Raw genomic sequence first — 20,910 nt, 5'->3', positions numbered from 1 at the left:
GCTCACCACCTCCCTGTCCCTTCCCGCCCTTCCAGGAAGGATTTGCACCCCCTGAGGACGACGAGATCGAGGAACACCAACAAGAAGACCAGGACGAGTACTGAGGGCGGCTGCAGCCCCGGCTGACTGCACGGCTTCCCGTGCCTCCCCTCCCCGCCCCTGTCCCCACATTATAACCCTTTCCTTACAGCCAGCGGCCAGCCTGGTGCTTTGTGTCAGTGCCGCAGCACTGGGGAGCCGGGCTAGCGAGGCGTGGCGGGTGGGGGGCAGGTGAGCAGGCAGAGGCCCAGTGGGCGGGACCCCTGCCCACTGCCCACCCCTATTTATTTCCGTTGTCTCCATACTGTGCTGGCCAACACTCCCTAGGGTGCTGCTGCCACCCGCCCAGCCAGTCCCCTGCTCCCCGACAGCCAGCAGCTGTATATTTCACAAAGTCATTGGTATATTTTTACTTACTGGATTTTCCTTGCACTTTACCTGTTCTTTTCCAGGGCTGATAGCGTGGGCGCAGGGGCAGTGTGCCTGGCTTGGCTTCCCTTCCCCACGGTGGAGGCTGGGGCAGGACTCGCCGATTATTTATTTTGTCTTTTGACTCCTCCCCCCCACCCCGCAGTTGCAGGGGAATGCTGACGTCAGGAGAGGGAGGGAGGTCCAAAGGAGGCAGTGCTGGAGGCCTGGGGGCCAGGGAGAGGGAGGGGCGCATGCGAGGGATGGAAATGACCCCTTGGCACCGGCTCCCCCGCCCTGCCCCCACCCCAGCCCCTGCCCCCAGCATTGCCCCAAGGCCCCGCCGCCCCCTCCTGCAGCCTGGCTCACACCACACAGACTGTCTGGACCCTCCTGTGCCTCCGCCTCCCCATCCCACCCCACCCTTCCCCGGGCACCAGCCTGCATACGCGTTCACTTTTATTTAAATAAACTTGTGTGGTAAAAGTCCATGCCGTGCCTCCCTCGTCTGAGCCACAGCCCCGGTCTTGGGGCTTGGCACTGCCCGTGCACGCCCATCCCCCCCCCCCCAGGGGGCTGCACAGCGCAGCCTGCAGGCCATCAGAAACCAGCACTGGCACTGCGCTCACAGCCTCGCTCTGGCTGGTCTCTCTCCTGGCACTGGTCACAGCCTGGAAGAGAAGCCATGGGGGCCCCAACCCCTGTGCCTGAGGAGGGACAAAGCCTAGGGCTGCAGCTGTGACGATGATGATGAGTCCGCCGGGGCGGCGAGGTAACCTGGCCAACAGGTGCCTTGTCTCAGCCGGCCTTGGGGACAACTACACGTTGTCCCACCCCTTGTCAAAGCTCACCTGTCTCTCAGCAGTGCTACAGCTGAGGACGAGGGCCCCTGTGGTGGAGAGAGCAGGCAGGGTTACAAAGAGCAGGCAGCGCTACCTGCTGGGTCAGCGCAGCAGCGTCCACCGAGGTCCCAGGAGCCCGCCTGCCTCATCCACACAGCCCACACTGCAGGCGGTGCCGGCAGAGTCCCAGAAGAGACCAAGAGTGCGGGAAGGGATGCGAGTTCCCCCAAAGGGCCTGAGAACCACAGTGACGCGACTCGCTCCCGATGGTGGAAACCTGCACCGAATTCAGACCTCTTAGGGCAAAGTGCAGTTCTGTGTTCACACGTCCGTCTCCCACGCCGGCTGTGAGCTCCTCGGACGCCAGCGAGGTGCAGCCCTGCAGCTCCGCCCAGCACAGGCCCTGCCACATTAGGACAGGAGCCGAATGCATCAGTGGCTCCCGTCCCCTGGATGCCAAGCTACAGTCGATAACCTGCTAGAGCGCTCCAGGAAGAAGACAGTCCTTCCCTGACCCTTCCCAACTGCAGCACCTCCAGCGTCCCAGTGAGCACTGTCAGGGCAAACGACACCCTGCTGCCCACCCTCTAGGCCTCTGTTTAAATCCACAGAACCCAACTACTGGCGTGTTCTCCCCACCCCTCCCCACACCCCCAACCAAGGAAAACCCTCAGGACCCAGCTGTACCGCCCCCTCCCTCACAAAGTGTTCTTTAATCTCCTTCCTAGGGCACCCACCAGCCCCTTAGCTGTTCAGCCCGTGGGAATCTGAACTCCTACTCTGCAGTAGGACCCTCGCCCTGACACAGATGCACACGGTAGCACATCTCACCTCCCCTCACCCTCTCCTGCAAGGTTCTGAGGTCTCAGGGGGCACCAAAGCCGCCGTCCGCATGGCTGCTGCGGGCTGGGGCTCCTCACCACCGGACCCTGGAGTCGGCACTCAGGGCGGGCGCCGGGCCAGCCCTCCCTCCGCAGTCCCAGATGCCCAGGCTCTTCTGCCTCCCCTGAAAAGGGCTCCATCGTCCACCTCTGGCCTTATGGACACTCCACCGCCTCCCTCAACCCCATGCCTCTTGTTCGTGCCAGTAGCTTTAGTGTAATCACTAAAAAACAAGCACTTCCCTAGAAGAAAGGAAGCGTTTCGTCTCCCGACTCTCTCTAGAGGTGAGAACTATTTCCATATGTCCACCACGTCACCCAACGCAGTGGCCTTCCCGCAGCAGGTGCCCAGGGCCGGCTTCCTGAATCATCGCCTCGCGTCCCAGCCTCTCTGCAGGGCGGGCCCGGCGGAGCCGAGACTACAAGTCCCAGGCTGCCTTGCGGCGGCGCGCCGGCCACGGAGACGTGGCAGAGCGCGGTGCGCCCGCGCGCGCCGGAAAGCCGGGAGGTGGCAGGGGCGAGGGCCGCAGCCATGGCCGCCAGTGTTGCGGGTGGGGGGCGCTGGGAAGTGGTGAAGAAGGGCCGGCGGCCTGCGTCCGCCGGTGGCGGGGGTGGTCGAGGCGGCGGCGGGGACCGTCGGGCGCTCGGGGAGGCAAACGGAGTGTGGAAGTACGACCTGACCCGTGAGTACCCACCCGGTCCGCCGCCCGCGCCCGCCGACCCTGGCCTCCCCCGGCTGGGGAGCACCGAGCAGGTCCCGGAGCCCGGGGGCTGAGCACCGCCGGCGTTCCGCGCTCTGGCCAGCCGGCTGGCCCCCGGCGCCGCCCTCGCCTTGTCTTTGGAGCCTCACGAGAGGCCGACAGCACAGCGAGGCGGGGGTCAGGGGAGGACTTCACCTTGCAGATGAATAGACTGAGAAATTGGACCCCTTGCCCAGGACCGCGTGCTGGAGGGGTCGGGATTACGTCTCCGACGCGCGGGCCGCTGCACACTAGCCTCCCAGCTGGCCCGGGCACTGGCTGGCCTCATGGGCAGGTGTCAGAGCAGGGAGGGGACATCCCGGGGCCGCAGACCCGGCGCCCCCCTCCTTTAGTCACCAGCGGTGCAGCAGGGGGAGAAATGACCGGCCACGGGCTCAGCAGCGCCCGCCGGGCTGGAGACGTGGAGAAAACCTGCCACTTGTTGATTATTACAGAGTTGTCACTTCGGAGCCCCGGGGGGTCGGGGACGAACCCAGCCAGACGAATGGCCACTCACCAAAGTAGCCATTCCTCTGAATCCCGCCCCTCTGCTGGTTCCCACATCTTCTGATTTGTCCCATAAAGAACTGCCCCATCTCTTTGCACGAGCGGTCATCTCCAGAGCTGTGACAGCCAAAAGCCACAACCGCGAAGACTCCCTGGCTGCTCCCTGAATTACGTGACACTGTGAGGGAAGGGACTGCTCGCCCTGTGAGGCCCAGGGGACTCAGGGGTGGGCCCCCTTTCTCTGCCTGTCTCCACCCCAGCTGCGATCCAGACCACAAGCACCCTGTATGAGCGCGGCTTCGAGAAAATCATGAAACGGCAGAATAAGGAGCAGGTCCCACCCCCTGCTGTGGAGCCGAAGAAGCCAGTGAGCAAGAAGCAGCCAAAGAAGGTGGCGACTGCTGCCAGCCAGAACCAGAAGCAGGGCCGCTTCCGCAGCCTGGAGGAGGCTCTGAGAGCCGTGAGTGGGCCCGGGGACGGGGTGGGGGCAGGGGCCTGTGGGTGTGGGACAGGGTGCTGAGAGGTGGGCCGGGAGAGGACAGCAGTCCCAGGGAACGCTTGCGCGTGGAATAGAGGGGCAGTGGGAACTTCTGGGGGAGCAGACCTGAGAGGGGAAAGCCTTAAAGACCCAGGGACCCCAGGGAGGGCCAGAGAAGCCGGTTATGGCTCCTTTCCTGTGGAAGCAGTGAGCTTTGATTTTTGTCTTCTGCTTTACCTCTTGAGCGTGCCAAAGGCCTGCGAGTACGGGGCCTTGAGAGCAGTACTTTGTAAAGATCCGGGTGCCTCCAAGTTGTGACAGTCCACAATTCCATTTGTGCCTAAAAACAGAAAGCCTTTGTTCTTTCTACCACCATTTCCCCTCCCCTCACTCACAACTCACCCTGGGTGGGGGGTGTCCCTGGCAGCTGGATGTGGCAGCCCTGCAGAAGGAACTGGACAAGAGCCAGAGTGTGTTCTCTGGGAACCCATCCGTATGGTTGAAGGACCTGGCCAGCTATCTCAACTACAAGCTCCAAGCTCCTCTAAGTGAACCCACCCTGAGCCAGCACCCTCATGGTTAGTCTTCCCAACTCTCTCAAGCTCAGACAAGTTCAAGGAAATTCTAGAAGGGCTGCGTGTTCCCAAAGAGCCCTCTGCCACCCACTGTCTCGATTCTCATGGATGATTTGAGCTCCTGTTTAATCATCATGGCTGTGACAGTGTCTGGGCCCCCTGGGAGAGGGAGGATGCCAGGCTCAGTGCAGGGACCTGCGCTTCACTCCCTGTTCCCAGAGCTGGCAGGGGTGTCTGGTCCCGTCACTCATCCCCGCGGACCCCAGATTATCCCTACAGCCTGGTGAGCCGGGAGCTGCGCGGGATCATCCGAGGACTACTGACCAAGGCAGCGGGGTCCCTGGAGCTCTTCTTTGACCACTGTCTGTTCACCATGCTGCAAGAGTTGGATAAGACTCCAGGTGAGAGGGCACGGGAGGAGCTGTCCGCTTGGAAGTCTGCTTTTCCCCTGCGTGCGACGTGGCTGAGTGCTTGTTTGCAGCAGAGAAATAAACTAATCCTGACACGCTGTTTGGAAGGGGAGGAGCAAGTAGGGGCTCACGGGGGCTAACTCCCAGCTGCCAGGTGGCGTGAGCAGGTCTGAGAACATGCGTCTCTCCAGGGGAGTCGCTACACGGCTACCGCATCTGTATCCAGGCCATGTTGCAGGACAAGCCCAAGATTGCCACTGCAAACCTGGGCAAGGTGAGCTCCGGGTGGCGCTGGGGGTGCCGGGAAGCTAGGACTGTGGGGGTTGGGCAGAACCTACGTTGTTGGCCTTGGTTGTGGGGTAGTGGAAGACACTTGGAGACCAGTAACAGTAAGTAGTACTGTTAGCGTTCAGTGCGTGCCTGGTTTGGAGTCGTATGAGGCCTGTACTAGGATTATTCCCGTTTTATAGATGGGAGGATTGAGCCTCAGAGGGCTTCAGTGGCAGAGCGTGGCGGGGCCCATGCTCTGAATCACTGCCCTGCGCTGCCGTAGTGCCCCACTGCCCCACGGCCTGCCCTCCTCTCCCAGTGGGCTCTCCCCACCTGGCTCAGCGGGCGCGTCTGGGGCTTTGCCCTTTCCAAACTGCCTTCCCCACCGGTCTCCTCAGTTCCTGGAACTGCTGCGGTCCCACCAGAGCCGACCAGCAAAATGTCTGACCATCATGTGGGCCCTAGGCCAAGCCGGCTTTGCCAACCTCACCGAGGGATTGAAAGGTAATGGGGAGGTGGGGAAGAAAGAGGGGTGGTCTTCGAGCAGGGAGCTCCTCTCGGTGTCCCTGGGCGCAGGCCTGAGCCTCCCTCCCTCCCCTTGTCCCTACAGTGTGGCTGGGGATCATGCTGCCTGTGCTGGGCATCAAATCTCTGTCTCCCTTCGCCATTGCGTACCTGGACCGGCTGCTCCTGTGAGTGACGGGGGGCGCAGCCAGGGCAAGGCCCGGGGTCTCTGCGAGCGGCTGCTTGAGCTAAATGTGGTGCAGTAGTCCTCGTCTCCATAGACGTGAGGACTTGGGGGCCAGCTCCTCGCACCTCACAGAGTGATGTGAGGAAGGAGACGGGGGAGCTACTGAGGGCCAGGGGGCGAGTTGACGCTCCTTTCCTAGATGTTGGCTTGGCTGGGGTTGTGGCCGGAACAGGGGGCCTGAGTGAGAGCTTCCCTCGCAGGATGCATCCTAACCTCACCAAGGGCTTCGGTATGATTGGTCCCAAGGACTTCTTCCCGCTTCTGGACTTCGCCTACATGCCCAACAACTCTCTGACACCCAGGTAGGACTGCCTGGGGCACACTGCTGTGCGGGTCCCAGCACAGGGCCAGGACCGTGTCATACAAGGGTGGTTCAGAATGCTCACGGAAAGTGGAACTAAAAGAATGGTTTTTTTGGTGCAAAAAAAAAAAGTTTGGAGATCCATGTGTACAATGGGTCTTCAAAATGTTTATGGAAAATACATATTACAAAAAAAACTGCATGGATTTTGAAAATTTTTTGGTCCAAAATAAACTTATTTTTTTATTTCATTTTGTATAAACTTTATGAAGTCCCCTTATATTCCCACCCCAACCTGGAAGCTCAAGGGTAGGTTTCAAGGGATCGGTGAGCCGCTAAAATTGTGCAGACCCTACAGTGTAATTGACATGTAGATGCTTTCTTGAGGGGTGCAGGGTTTCTGTGGCTTACAACAGATGTCCCAAGGAGTCATTATTTTTTTTTCCTTAAGATTTATTTATTTATTTATTTGAAAGGCAGAAAGGGAGAGACAAAGAGAGATCTTCCGTCTTCTGGTTTCCTCCAGAAATGGCCTTCGTGGCTGGGGCTGGGCCATCCGAAGGCAGGAGCCAGGAGCTCCGTCAGGTCCCCCACGTGGTGGCAGAAGCCCAAGTGCTCAGACCCTCTTCCGCAGCTTTCCCAGGCACATGAGCAGGAAGCCGGATTGGAAGCACGGTAGCCAGGACTTGAACCTGAGCAGCAGCCTAACCCCCTACACCACACAACCAGCCCCCTCCAAGGCCCCTAGTGACGCTCCCCTTGGGCAGGGTGGGGCAGGGGTTCCAGGCAGCAGGAAGTGTGTGTGGCCCAGTTCTGTTGTTCGCCTGCGCATGGCTCTCCTCACCCCACCCCAGCCTGCAGGAGCAGCTGTGTCAGCTCTACCCCCGACTGAAGGTGCTGGCGTTCGGGGCGAAGCCGGAATCCGCCCTGCATACCTACTTCCCCTCCTTCCTGTCCAGAGCCACCCCGAGCTGCCCGCCCGAGATGAAGAAAGAGGTGAGGACCCGGTGGGAGCTGCTTTCCTTCCCCTTTGCCAGGGGTGCACGCAGCGGCCTCCGCCCGCTGACAGAGGCCCTGCCTTCACGGAGCCCTTTCCCCAGGCCTTCCTCAGCTCACTCCCGGCAGCCCCTGCACTGCCCACTTAGGCGCAGCCTCAGAAGGGTGGCGCGCACAGGCCCGCATGGTTCCTGTGCCACTGGCAGACCGTGACCCGCGGGCCTGAGCTCTAGGCCGGTGCTTCTCCACCTCGGCGCGGGTGGGCTGCCCCGCTGCCCCACGGCCCCCACAGTCGTTCCTGTGTTTCCTGTCAGCTCCTGAGCAGCTTGGCCGAGTGTCTGACCGTGGACCCCCTCAGCGCCAGCGTCTGGAGGCAGCTGTACCCCAAGCACCTGTCCCAGTCCAGGCAGGTGGGGGTGGGGGTTGCCTGCCTCTGTCCCCCATGTAGAAGCGTCCCAGCCCGGGGCTGGCCCATCCCTGGCCCATCCCTGTCCTCAAAGCAGAAGGGGCTCATGGGTCACTGCTCTGTGGGAACATTGCTGCTCCTGCGGGGCTGGGGGAGGGGACGGTCTCACAGCCAGGAAGGGCCGAGCGGGCCACCTGATTGGGGGGGTCGTGCTTTCTCCACAGCCTGCTGCTGGAGCACTTGCTCAGGTCCTGGGAGCGGATTCCCAAGACGGTGAGGAGCTGGGGTGACGTGACAGGCTGATCTGATCGCCCCTGCGCCGCTGTCCTCCCCGCCCAGGAAAGCTACTCTGCCGGTGCCCTTGGCAGGGAGAGAAGCGGGGTGGGCGGGGGGAGGCAAGGGCTCCAGGGCCGGAGGTTGCATTCCCAACGCAGCCTCTTGTGACCCTGTAGGTGCAGAAGTCTTTGCAAGAAACCATTCAGTCCTTCAGGCTGACTAACCAGGAGCTGCTAGGGAAAGGCAGCTGTGACAACCAGGATGTCGTCCTGTGTGACAGAGCCTGCAAGGTGCCAGCGCCTCCCACACTGTCCTGCCTGTCTGTCTCGGCGCACCCAGCGTTGGGCCTGCAGCACGTTCCTGCCCACTGCCTGTGGAGCCCCCTGCTCCCTCGGGGCCAGTGAGAGGGCTTGACCCTCTTCCTGGAAGGCCTGGCTTGAGACCTGCTGGGGGGGCAGGGACCAGGTCCTCTCCCTCCTGACCACTGTTCCTCCTGCCGCCCCCAGGGCCTGTTGCAGCAGGCACGGGGCCCTGGGCTGCCATGGACACGGCTGCTGCTGCTGCTGCTGGTCTTTGCCGTAGGTTTCCTCTGCCATGACTTCCGGTCACACAGCTCTTTCCAGGGTAAGCATCAACTGGCACACAAGGAAGGTAGCGTGGTGGGGGCATAGAGCTGGGGGGCACCCCAACACACACCCTGGTCCTGATGAGTTCTCAGTACTGCAGATGAACACTTGCATCCAGATTTTCCTGTCCACAGCTGGCTCGATACCACTGCAGGTTGAGCTGGTACTTTGCAATGTGGACGGGCTTGCATATGCATGACGCCATTGCAGTAGGTGTCATCTCCTTTTCACTGCTGAGGATAAGGGAGACTTGCTGACACCCAATTCCAGGGCTCCATCTGGCCCCCTATTCCTGCTCGCCTGGGCCGGCAGGAGAGCTCGGCCCTGGGGCCTGCCTGCCTCCCATTGAGTCGGCTCAGTGCGCTGTGAGCCTCACTTGCCTGCCCAGAGACCTGTGGCGCCTCCCTGCTCACCAAGCCCCCTGTCCTCAGCCTCCCTCGCTGGCCGGTTGCTTCAGTCGTCTGGTTTCTTGCCTGCTGGCCGCCAAGCCTGTGCCAAACTCTACTCCTACAGCCTGCAAGGCTACAGGTGAGCTCCTCCCAGGGAGGGGCAGGCACGGGGGTGGAGGGAAGTCGGGTGGTGAGGGTGGGCGGGGCAGCCCTTGATGGCGGTCAGTGCTCGTGGCTTGCCTTTCCCAGCTCTTTGGAAGCGAGCTGGCCTGAGGAGACTCAGCCCCCCGCCCCCGTCCCCTCCACCCTCTCTGACAGCTGGCTGGAGGAGACGCTGCCGGCCTGCGGCTCCCACCTGCTTACTGTGCTGCGGCCCAGCTTGCAGCTGGCCTGGGCGCACACCAATGCCACCGTCAGCTTCCTCTCTGCCCACTGTGCCTCCCACCTCGCCTGGCTCAGTGACGGCCTCACCAGTCTCTCTGAGAGGGTAAGCTGGAAACAGGGAGGCAGAGAAGGGCCGGCGGTCTCGGGAAGGGGCAGCAGCTCCGTGTGGACTGGGTCCTTAGGGCAGGAGGCCTGCGCTGGGCGCTGTGCGCCGGGTGCCATCCACCCTCTGTGCTCTGGCCGCAGCTCCAGCTCGCTGCTGCCCTGCACTGGCTGCTCCGTCTCCTGAGGGAACTGCTCTTCCTGCTCTGCCAGAACGTGCTGCTGCCCTTGTGGCAACTGCTGCTTGAGGCCCTGGCCCGGGCCCAGGAGCACTGCCACGAGGCGTGCAGGTGAGACCCCCACCCAGGGCCCCGGGACAAGGCTTCCCCATGGAGGTTCTTGTGCCGCCCTACCCCTTGCTTGTCCCTGGCCACTGCGGGGGGAGGGCTGTAGGCCGGGCTGCACACATGTCCTGACCCCGACAATGTCCTGCTCTCCTCTCAGAGGCGAGGTGACCTGGGACTGCGTGAAGACACAGCTCAGTGAGGCTGCCCGCTGGACCTGGCTCTGCCTGCAGGACATCACAGTGGCTTTCTTGGACTGGGCGCTTGCCATGATATCCCAGCAGTAGCCACCAGTTTCTGCCGCAGACAGGCTGTCTGAAACTGCTGGGGGCCGCACAGGGGTGGTTCTGCATGGGGGTCTCCTGTACGTGGTGCCTGAGGGCCATCTCCCAGGCAAGGGACCAGTCGCCTCTGCCCCAGTTCTGTCTTCCGTAGGGACTGGCCCCAGCAGTGTGTCAGCCCCCTGCCCACAGTTCCACTGAACACTTCTCGGGCCTGTTGCACAGCTCACAGCCCCCTCCTTGGGCTGGCAGCCTCCCTCAGTTCCTCTCTTGCCGCCTCTTTCCGCTTCCCTCCATCTCGAGATACTCCTAAAGCCCCATACGGCTCACCTCCAGCGAGGAGCGGCTTCTGCGTTTCTGACAAATGAGGCCTGCCCAGACCTCAGCAGCCTCCTGTTCCCATTCTGGAGCACATCTTTAGCCACAGAAGCAAAAGAAGGGGACCTCCAGAAGAATCCAGAACACAGCATCGCAGAGGGAGAAAGCAGCTCGAGCCTCTCCCTACAGCTTGGTGGTGGGCATCAGTGGACACGGGGCTGGGTGGAAGTCACCTCTCACCTCCGCGTGCCCAGTGCAGGCCCTTCAAGGCCCCTCACTGCTCCCGTTCTACACATCCCTACTTCCTCCCCTCTCCATTCCCCTTCAGGGCGAGAGCTCTGCTTTGCTGGGCTTCTCCACCGCCCACCCCACTGTCCCTGGAGAGCAGAATGCAGGCGCTGTGTGCCTCAGTCAGCCTGAGCCGTGATGCAGGGTTCAGCAGTGGCCGCTGGGTGTGCCTGCAGATGGAATAAAGGAGACTGACTTGATTCTCAGCTTTCCTGTCTCCATCCTGGAACAGGAATGTAATGGACCCTGCTCTCCTGGGGAGTGCAGGTGTGGGTGACTGAGCCCCGCTCTCCTGGGGAGTGCAGGTGTGGGTAACTGAGCCCCGCTCTCCTGGCGAGTGCAGGCGTGGGTGACTGAGCCCCGCTCTCCTGGCGAGTGCAGGCGTGGGTAACTGAGCCCCACTCTCCTGGCGAGTGCAGCCGTGGGTGACTGAGCCCCGCTCTCCTGGCGAGTGCAGCCGTGGGTGACTGAGCCCCGCTCTCCTGGGAAGTGCAGGCGTGGGTAACTGAGCCCCACTCTCCTGGGGAGTGCAGCCGTGGGTAACTGAGCCCTGCTCTCCTAGCGAGTGCAGGTGTGGGTGACTGAGCCCCGCTCCCCTGGGGAGTGCAGGTGTGGGTAACTGAGCCCCGCTCTCCTGGGGAGTGCAGGCGTGGGTAACTGAGCCCTGCTCTCCTGGGGAGTGCAGCCACGGGTAGTGACCTGCTGGCAGGGAAAACCACTTCAGTCATTTTCAAGCCAGGCCTGCTGTGCTTCTAGATGCCCCGGGCTCTTGTCATTAGATGTCTGACTTGTCACCGAGTCTGGTCTCACAGTTTGCCTTTTCGTGCTTGGAGGAACAGGGAGAGGGCGGGACCTCCTAAGGGAGTTCTTGCCAGTAATCAGAGTATTCTGCCTGTACTGTATTGTAGTAATTGGTTCATTTTGTAAGGCAGTGAGAGACTCAGAATTCTGAGACGTGAGGCCAGGGTTATCACCAAAGGCCATTTGTGGTGGTGGTTTCCTTTGTTTAAAAATCAGAGCGGGCTGGCGCCGGGGCTCACTAGGCTAATCCTCCGCCTTGCGGCGCCGGCATACCGGGTTCTAGTCCCGGTCGGGGCGCCGGATTCTGTGCCAGTTGCCCCTCTTCCAGGCCAGCTCTCTGCTGTGGCCCGGGAGTGCAGTGGAGGATGGCCCAAGTACTTGGGCCCTGCACCCCATGGGAGACCAGGGTAAGCACCTGGCTCCTGCCATCGGATCAGCGCGGTGCGCCGGCCGCAGCCCATTGGAGGGTGAACCAATGGCAAAGGAAGACCTTTCTCTCTGTCTCTCTCTCTCTCATTGTCCACTCTGCCTGTCAAAAAAAATCTACCCACTAGTTCACTCCCCAAATGTCTGCAACAGTAGGGGCCAGGCCAACCCAAAGCCAGGGGTCAAACTCATTCCAGGTCTCCATGGGGCTGGCAGGGACCCAAGTACTTGGGTCGCCAACTGCTGCCTCCCAGGATAGGCATTAACAGGAAGCCGGGACTTGAACCTAGGGACTGAGCTGTGGGTGTGGGCATCCCAGGCTGCAGCAGAAGTGCTGTGCTGAGTACGCCAGGGCTTTTTTAATTTGGCTGGAGATTTTAGGAGGATTACAGGTTCTGCAGGTTTCTTCCCTTGAGTGTTAGAAATCAAGCAGTGGTGGAGAGAACGCCGTCTGCACCAGCTCTCACGGCTCCCAGCTGTTTTCCCCGTTAAACTGATGATCAGCCCAGTTGTGGCCAGCGCTTCCATCACTCTTAGGGGGTGAGATAAAGAAGCAGGTGTAGAAGAGTCTAGACAAAGTGAGGTCTCAAAAGCCGGCATCACACACTTGCTGCCATGCGGGAACTCCACAGGCCACCCCCGGTCAGCCCCTGCTGCTCCTCAGGCAGTTGGCCAGGGCTTTCTCCCAGAGGAAGGAAGCCCCACATGGCACAGGGCTAAGGTTAGAGCTGCTGGTTAGAGAACGAGTTCTCATTCTTGCCACTCACGCACTACTATGAAACCTTGTAGCTGGCCGTGTTCAAGTCGGGGGAGAGGCAGCTGGGAGCCAGGGTCGGCAGTGGCACCAGACGAGATGGTGACACGGTGCTGCGATGATGTAGCCTGAGTGCTTTCGCTCCAGCAACCGGAGAAGGCCACAAGTGCCGTGTTGGCTCCCAGTGGGCTTACTGTTCACCTCGTTGGCGTTGGCTTTGTTTTGGGCAGCAGCTCCACTGGGGTCTGCTCTCCCAGGGACGCTGGCACTGACCTCACTTGCCTTTATTTGGTAGAGTTTCTCAGAGGAGTCCAGCTCTGCACCTGCTCGCCATTAGGGCAAAATCAGACAACCAGGCGTCTCATTTTTAAAGGGTTGTCAGCAAGGTGAAGTCCAGGCGGAGCCAGGAAGTCGAGCTGGTGTGGACTAGCGGGGCGCTGCCATGGTGCAGAAGGGCAGGGCAGTCACACTGAGCTGAAAGGGAGCTGACACTGCAGAGTCACATCTGGGCGCTGCAACTGTTCGTCACACGCACTGGGAACTCAGCCGCGTGCTGGGAAGCTGAAGGCGGTGTGTGTGCAATCACCTCTTACTGACCCAGTTCTACCAACTCCTGTGGGCCTGCAAAAGGTACACGTGACTCATCCTGAAATACTACTTTCTCTAAGTCCCAAAGCAAGTCTCCATGTTTGTGTGTCCAGTGCACAGCCTCAGGTATGCGACAAGGCATCTGACTCATTACAAACGGGCCATGTTGCTGGGCTCCTAGCTGCAGCTCTCTTGCTTCACTCTCAAAATGTCACCGGCGTAGGGGGACGTGTTCCCCAGAGCCAGCCCTGTCTGCCTTGCCCCGCTCCAGAGTGGTCCAGTGGTTCAGTGCCAGTGACATCCCAGTGCTTGTGACTTCTGAGCGTCTTAGCAGGCCCTCTCTCCTAATGGAATGTGGATTCAGGTGGACAGTTAGTGACCATCCCTTTACCGTGAACACTTCGCAGTTCTGCCCTCAGAAGGACCTTGAGGGACAAAGGGCCCTGCTTCTCCTTCCCTGGAATCCCATTCACACAGGGCAGTTTCACTGATGTGGGAGAGGGAATTTGGGGGAAACCCCCACTGTTCAAGGTATGAGAATATTTATTGAATATTCTGCCTGTTAATAAAAATGCTAACTTCAACTGTGCTGTTGCGTGTGCCTTGCTCTAATTTTCACTGTGGTAGCACACCAGCTGTTCATTTGTAAGGGGTTCACATCAGAACTGAGCAGCAGAGAGAGGCCACGTACTCTCTGCCTGGTCCCCGCGTACACACAGGCCCCTCACCATCAGCTTCCCACGCCAGTTCAATGCATCGATGATCATCAGTGAGGCTGTGTGGACACACAGCTGTCACCCATGGTTCACAGCCTAACGGTAGGGCTCACTGTGTTAGACCTTCTGTAGGTTTGGGTAGGCAACCACCAAAAAAGTTTCAGTGCCCTGAAAACCACCTATGCCTCATATCTTCCTCTCCCACACAACCCCTGACATCCACTGGTCTTTCTGCTGTCTTTTGAGTTTTGTCTTTTCTAGAATGTCATAGAGTTGAGATCATACAGTTCGGGGCCTTTCCAGACTGACTTCATCCTCTTAGTAATGTGCCTGTAAGTTCCTCCGCATCTTTTCAGGAATTGATAGTTCGTTTCTTTCTTTTAAAGATGAGTTTATTGGGGCCAGCGCTGTGGCACAGTGGGTTAATGGGCACCGGTTTGAGACCTGGCTGCTCCACTTCCAATCCAGCTCTCTGCCATGGCCTGGGAAAGCAGTAGAAGATGGCCCAAGTCCTTGGGCCCCTGCATCTCTCTCTCTCTCTCTCTCTCTCTCTGTACCTCTGACTTTCAAATACATAAATAAATATTTTTTAAAAAGATATGTTTGTTTATTTGAAAGGCAGAGTTGCAGCGAGAGGAGAGACAGAGAGAGAGGTCTTCCATTCACTGGTTCACTCCCCAAAATGACTGCAACAGCTGGGGCTATGCCAGGCTGAAGCCAGGAGCCGAGAGCTTCATCTGGGTCTCCCCCATGGGTGCAGGGGCCCAAGCACTTGGGCCATCTTCCGCTGCCTTCCCAAGGGCCTTAGCAGGGAGCTGGATGGGACTCGCCCACGTGGGCTGCTATGCCACAGCACCGGCCCATAGCTGGTTTCTTTTTAGCACTGAATGGTATTCTTTGGATGAACCACAGCTTATCTGCTCATCTACTGAAGAACGTTCTTGGTTGCTTCCAAGTTTGGTGATGATGAGTAAGCTGCTGGAGACATCTGTGTGCTGTTGTATGTGTAGACGCAAGTCTTCAAGTGCATTTGGGTAACTCCCAAGGAGCACAGTGTTAGACCACAAAGTAAGAGTGTGTTTAGTTTTGTAAGAAACCAGCAGACTCTTCCAAACTGCACCATTTTGTATTCATACCAGCAATGAGTGAGTGTTCCCGTTACTCCACTAGTATTTGGTTATATTGACTTTTTTTGACTTCTGACATACTAAAGGATGGAGAGATCTCATTGTTGTCTTTTAATTTCCAATTCCCTAATAAGGTATATGATGCTGAAACATCTCATAATATGCTTTATTTTCGGGACTGGCATTGTGTGGTGGATAAGTCATCACATATGGATGCTGGTTCAATTCCTGGCTGCTCCACTTCTGCTCCAGCTCTGCTAGTGTGCCTGGGAAGGCAGCAGCAGATGACCCAAGTGTTTGGGACCCTGCACCCATGTGGGAGACCCGGAAAAAGCTCCTGTCATCAGTCTGGCCCACCCCCAGCCATTTCAGACATTTGACGAGTGAACCAGTCGATGGAAGCGCTCTCTCCCCCTCTTCCTCTCTCTGTAACTCTGCCTTTCAAATAAATAAATAAATCCTAAAAATAAAATGCTTTATTTGCCATCCTCTTTGGTGAGGTATCCTGTTCAAATCTTTTGCTCATTTTTCAATCTGATCTTTTGTTCTCTTATTGTTAAGTTTTAAGGGATCTTTGTATATTCTGGTACCAATTTCTTATCGGATAGGCCTCTTGTAAATATTGTATCTGTAGGTTTAAAATTGTTGATATCTTCTCTGCTTTATGCAGTGAAACAGACGTTCCCTCCGTAGCTCATCATGTCCCCAGATGCTGGCCTTCACCCCCAGACACTGCAGGGACGAGTGGGTGCCATCCCATCTGGGCACCCATTCCGGTCCTGGCTGCTCCCTGCAGACACACCTGGGAAGGCAGCGGAAGATGGCCCAAGTGCGTGGGCCCCTGCACCCACGTGGGAGACTCAGATGAAGCGCTCAGCTCCTGGCTTCAGCTTGGCACCACCCCAGCTGTTGCACTCATTTGGGGAATGAACCAACAGATGGAAGATTCTCCCTCCCTCCCTCTCTCTCTCTCTCTCTCTCTTTCTCTCTCTGTCTTGCCCCCTTTCTCTCTATGAATCTGCCCTTCAAGTAAATAAATAAATCTTTTAAAAAACTGCTCCCATACAGCTCCACAAGAGGGCGCAAGTGCTGCTCCCCAGGTGCATCAGCAGGGAGCTGGGTCAGAAGCGGAGCAGCCGGGACTGACAGGCACTCTGATTATGGGACGCAGGTGTCCCAAGTAGCAGTCTAACCTGCAGTGCCACAACACCCCCCAATCACATCATATCATTTAAAACGTTCACCTTTAACTTCCAACATAGAAAACACAGATAGACACCATCCACAGACACCAAACTTTTTGGGATCCTCAGTCATTTTTATGAGAATGAAGGAGTCCTAAGAATTGCTGTTTCAGCGATGCAGCACTGCAGGGAAAAGAAATGAGCAAGGGAAAACCAATTGCAAGTGAAAGTATTTTATTATTCTTTTAAAAACAATTTCTGGGGGGCAGGCATTGTGGCAGATGCCACCTAGGACACCCTAAATCAAAGTTCCTAGGTTAAAGTCCTCACTCCATGTCCTATCCAGCTCCCTGCTAATGCACCGGGGGAAGCAGCAGAGGATGGCCCACGTGCCTGGGCCCCTGCTATGCATGTTAGAGACCCGGATGGAGCTCCTGGCTCCTGGCTTTGGCCTGGCCAAGCCCTGCTGTAGTAAGCACTTGGGAAGTGAACCAGCGGATGGAAAGATGGATCCCTTTCTTTCTCTCTCTGCCTTTCAAATAAGTGAGAATAAATAATAAAACTTAAAAACTTTTGGAACTAATAAGAACAGCAATATTTTATAAAATATAAAAATCAAGAAATTTCCCATATTCTGCTGATAACTAGTTGAAGATGTAAAAATTTCATTCACAAAATCAACAAGAAATTTACAATTCTTTTTTTAAAGATTTCTTTTTATTTTTTTGAAAGGCAGAGTCACAGAGAGAGAAAGAGAGAGAGAGAGAGAGAGATCTTCCATCTGCTGGTTCACTCCCTTAACTGACCTCAATGGCCAGAGCTGGGCACATCTGAAGCCAGCAGCCATGAGCTTCTTCTGGGTCTCCCACAAGGGTGCAGGAGACCAAGTACTTGGGCCATCTTCTGCTGCTTTCCCAGGTCATCAGCAGGGAGCTGGATGGGAAGTGGAGCAGTTAGATCTCCACCCGGCACCCATATGGGATTCCAGCACTCCAGACAATGTTTTAACCTGCTGCGCCACAGCGCTGGCCCCTACAATTCTCAAATAAACTTAAAAAGCGTACTTGATTTACAAAAATAAATATACTAAGAACTACTCATATCAGACTTTTTAAATAAGTGGAGAGCAGTTCTATGTTCCTAAATTTAAATAAATAAATAAATAAGGGCCAGTGCTATGACATAGTGGGCTACGCTTCTGCCTGTGGCACAAGCATCCCATATGGGCACCAGTTCGAGACCTGCTGCTCCTCTTTCTGATCCAGCTCTCTGCTGTGGCCTGGGAAAGCAGTAGAAGATGGCCCAAGTAGGGACCCAGCCACCGGAGCCGTCACCAGCCACCTCCCAGGGTGCACATCAGCAGGAAGCTGGAGTCAGGAACCGAGCTGGGCCTCTAGGCCAGCAGAGTCATCCAATCTGATTTTGTAATCTTCACATGGGGAAGGATTTCCTAAGCCTAAAGCAATGGGAAAGAGCTCAAAGGTAATGAGTGATAAATGTCACCACGTAAAAGTTTTAAATGCATTTATAAAAAAGTTTTTTACAGATTTATTTATTTGAAAGTCAGAATTAGAGAGAGAGAAGAGAGACAAAAAGAGAGAGAGATCTTCCATCTGCTGGTTCACTCCCCACATGGCCAAAACAGCCGGGGCTGTGCCAGGCCTCAGTCAGGAACCAGGTGTTCAGCCCAGGAGACCAAGGACCAGGCCATCTGCTGCTGCTCTTCCAGGCGGATTAGCAGGGAGCTGGATTGGAAGCGGAGCAGCCCGGACTGGAACTGGCACCCATGTGGAATGCTGGCACTGCAGATGGAGGCTTAACCGGCTGCACCACAGTGCCAGGCCCAAAAGAAAAATTTTTAAAAGTAGAGAAAAGCATTAAACACAGTAATAAAGAAAAGTGGGTGAGGCAGGTCTTCAGTGCAGTTGTTAGGCGGCCACACGGGGACATTTAAATCTCCTGTCAGAGTGCCTGGTCAGGCTCTGCCTGCTTTGCTTCCAGTCCGGCTTCCTGCTAATGGCTCCCTTGAGAGGCAGTGTGGGAAGGCTCACGTCCAGGGTCCCTTCCCTGCCACTGTGTGGGGGCCTGGGCTCCTCTCTGTCCTGGCTGTTGGCAGCATTTGGAGAGTGAACCAGAGGATGCAATGTGTCCCTCCATCTGTGTGTCTCTCAGACTTTCAAATAAAATGAAAATTAAAAAAAAAAATTTAACAACAAAAAACAAATACAACCAATTCATCCTAACTTTTAAAAAAATGGATATAGAAAATTAATAAGAGAAAAGCAAATGAACAAGAGACTTAAAGAAAGGTACACTTTAATAGTAAGGAAATACAAATTTAAAATAAGATACTATTTCCTCTTCTCCATCTCAACAATTTTTAAGTGGCACTATACTAAGAAGAGGCTATGATAGAAATTGGTATGACATTTCTGGACAGTAATTATTTGATATTTATCAGAAGGCGTATAAAGGGGTTGGCGCTGTGGCACAGTGGGTTAGAGCCCCGGCCTGCAGCACCAGCATCCCATATGGGAGCCGGCTTGAGTCCCGGCTGCTCCACATCTGATCCCGCTCTCTGCTATGACCTGGGAAAACAGTGGAAGAGGGTCCAGGTCTTTGGCTCCTGCACCCGCGTGGGAGACCCAGAAGCAGCTCCTGGCTCCTGGCTTCGGGTCAGCCCAGCTCTAGACGCTGGGGCCACCTGGGGAGAGAACCAGCAGATGGAAGGAAGACTCTCTCTGTCTCTACCTCTCTCTGTAACACTTTCTAATAAATAAATAAAATGAATCTTAAAAAAAGGTGTACAAATTTGACCAGGCATAAAATATTCTAAAAATGTATTCTAGAGAAGTCAGCAAAAATACAAAGATTTGTACAAGAACATTCATTTCTGCAGTATTTAACAGTGAACATGTGGAATATAAACTAAACAGGAAAATCAGTATTTCTACAAACTGTGATGAAACCACATAGGAATACGGCTATAACTGAGTGGGCTCCACTTACTGAAATGCTGGCTATATATTTTTGAGAAATGGGAAACACATATTAGCAAGTCCACCGGGAACCTGGACCCCTCAGACCGGCGGGGAAGGTCATCGGAACGCGGGTTCCGGCCGCTCGGCTCGCAGGGGCACCGCGAGGAGCGGAGCCCGCGTGCGCCCACGCCCCCGCAGCCGGGGGGGACAGAGCGGCGCGCGCGCGGACGCCCACGCGCGGTCACTCCCACAGCCCGAGGGGCGCGGCCCTGACGCCCCCCGCAGCCGGTGAGGAAGGCAGCGCAGCCCACGCAAAAGCGGCGGCGCGAGGGGTGGGCCGGGGGCGCCGCGCACGGCCAGTCACGGGCGGCGCGGGGCCTCGCGCTTCCGGCTGCCTCGTGAGGTAGGCCGGCCTTCCCGGACACGCAGCGGCGCCCGGCGCCCGGCGCCGTGCCGACGCCACTCCCGGGCTCGCCGGGAATGCCAACCCCGGCTGGGCGCGAGCGGCTCGGCGACCGCAGAGCCCGCGGATTTAAACTCGGCCTGAGACAAACCGCAAAACGTTGGCGCTGCGGGGGGCTTCAGAGCCGCCGCCGGCGGTCAGGGTCTAGGTGTGCTGCGGTGTGTGCCGAGCCCCGCGGCCTTCGGTGAGCGAAGGACGGCGGGCTGGCCTCGCGGGCGCAGCCGGGCGGGACGGGCCGCCCTGGGCGTCTGCCGGCGCCTGAACCCGCAGGGCCGCCCCCCTCGCCCCGCGAGGTTCCGGGCCTGGGGGCGGGCTGCGGCGCGGCGCGGCGTTCACGTCGTCCTCGCTCGGGGCCGGACGCCTAGACCCTGACCCAGCGTTAGTTTGCTGACTGACTGACTGCACGAACGTGCGTCCCGCCACGCGAAACCGTAGGGGCAACGTAGGGCAAGGACAGGACAGGCGGCCCGCGTGCGGGCGCGCGGCGCGGACCAGGCGTCTGCGTGCTGCGGGACCCGCGCCGGCCGCGAGCCGCTCTCCGTGCACTGCCCCGGGTTTCCAGGCTACGAAGGGGTCTTCGCCTCTCGGTCTCCGGCTGCTCCTCGGCTCCTTGGGGCGCCGGCGGGCTCCGGAGCGGGAGAGGGCGGGGGCCCAGCGGGCTGACCAATAGCCTGTCGAGGTCCGGCGGAGGAAGGCGGCCACGGCAGATATTAGAGGGTAGCGGCAGGCGGGGTGAGGAGCGGGGCCTTCGATAGCTCAGTTGGTAGAGCGGAGGACTGTAGTGGGTTGGCTGCGGCAATCCTTAGGTCGCTGGTTCGATTCCGGCTCGAAGGACTTCGGCTTCTATTTTTAGCTGCACCTCCCGTTTATTCCGGGGAGGAAGGCTGCTGTCGAGGTGGGCTGGGACTGTGCGGTGACCACCGCTGCGGTGTGGTGAGGCGCGTGTGCGCTCGCGAGGCGGTGTACAGCGTACCCGATGCGCAGGTGAACGCGCCCTTCCAGGTAACTCTTGTTATTGCTTCCGTGTAATTATACCCCTGGTGTGAAAAAAAATCTTGCCCATCTGGACTCTGCCACATTGCTGCCTGCCTTACCATGGACTCATTGGTCAGTGGGCAGTCTGGAACAACCTATAAGGCAAAGAGAAGCCGACAAGCTCCAGCCGGGGGATTAGCTCAAATGGTAGAGCGCTCGCTTAGCATGCGAGAGGTAGCGGGATCGATGCCCGCATCCTCCACTTGCCTTTTGTGTCCGCGTCACGTTAATGAATACGGAACTGCAAGACTGAAACCGAGAGCCTCCAAAGCGGGCTGTGGTT

General features: G+C 57.7%; 2 protein-coding genes and 2 non-coding genes across 11 annotated transcripts in view; all 4 read left to right on the top strand.

The window, feature by feature from the left end:
• MAPRE3 (microtubule associated protein RP/EB family member 3) overlaps positions 1-936 on the top strand; it is a 53,016-nt gene extending 52,080 nt beyond the window's left edge. For all 7 annotated transcript variants that reach the window (XM_008254644.5, XM_070069330.2, XM_089326691.1 and 4 more), the window contains exon 7: positions 36-936. In XM_008254644.5, the coding sequence (XP_008252866.2) occupies positions 36-104 (69 nt within the window). In that variant the 3' untranslated portion in view covers positions 105-936. The remainder of the gene's footprint in view (positions 1-35) is intronic.
• A 1,687-nt stretch (positions 937-2,623) lies between these two features.
• Positions 2,624-10,752, top strand: TMEM214 (transmembrane protein 214). Of its 2 annotated transcripts, XM_002709966.6 has the most exons (17): positions 2,624-2,853; positions 3,678-3,877; positions 4,323-4,473; positions 4,737-4,871; positions 5,072-5,154; positions 5,549-5,654; positions 5,761-5,842; positions 6,102-6,203; positions 7,057-7,198; positions 7,513-7,604; positions 7,829-7,877; positions 8,057-8,170; positions 8,387-8,504; positions 8,938-9,034; positions 9,214-9,382; positions 9,526-9,671; positions 9,826-10,752. In XM_002709966.6, the coding sequence occupies exons 1-17, from the start codon at positions 2,703-2,705 to the stop codon at positions 9,950-9,952; spliced, it is 2,064 nt and encodes a 687-aa protein (XP_002710012.3). In that variant the 5' UTR covers positions 2,624-2,702; the 3' UTR covers positions 9,953-10,752. The 2 variants fall into 2 exon arrangements, with proteins under 2 accessions (XP_002710012.3, XP_089182813.1); XM_089326687.1 differs by lacking the exon at positions 4,323-4,473 and having other exon boundaries at positions 2,651-2,853.
• Positions 10,753-20,337: 9,585 nt separating this feature from the next.
• TRNAY-GUA (transfer RNA tyrosine (anticodon GUA)) lies at positions 20,338-20,426 on the top strand. The gene is given in 2 exon segments: positions 20,338-20,374; positions 20,391-20,426. It is a non-coding gene; the product is annotated as a tRNA-Tyr (tRNA).
• Positions 20,427-20,756: 330 nt separating this feature from the next.
• On the top strand, positions 20,757-20,829 carry TRNAA-AGC (transfer RNA alanine (anticodon AGC)). The gene has a single exon. It is a non-coding gene; the product is annotated as a tRNA-Ala (tRNA).
• Positions 20,830-20,910: the final 81 nt, after the last annotated feature.

Source organism: Oryctolagus cuniculus, chromosome 2, assembly GCF_051225735.1.
Source record: "Oryctolagus cuniculus isolate XC-2025 breed Fujian yellow rabbit chromosome 2, ASM5122573v1, whole genome shotgun sequence".
NCBI lineage: Eukaryota > Metazoa > Chordata > Mammalia > Lagomorpha > Leporidae > Oryctolagus > Oryctolagus cuniculus.
This window is presented reverse-complemented; position numbering and strand designations above follow the sequence as displayed.

Excerpts from the sequence above, each read along its gene's own strand:
- TMEM214 (XM_002709966.6), top strand. The coding sequence starts at position 2,703 with ATGGCCGCCAGTGTTGCGGGTGGGGGGCGCTGGGAAGTGGTGAAGAAG. Across the intron at positions 8,505-8,937 it reads GTCACACAGCTCTTTCCAGG|CCTCCCTCGCTGGCCGGTTG; the intron begins GTAAGCATCAAC and ends CCCTGTCCTCAG. Across the intron at positions 9,672-9,825 it reads CACTGCCACGAGGCGTGCAG|AGGCGAGGTGACCTGGGACT; the intron begins GTGAGACCCCCA and ends CTCTCCTCTCAG.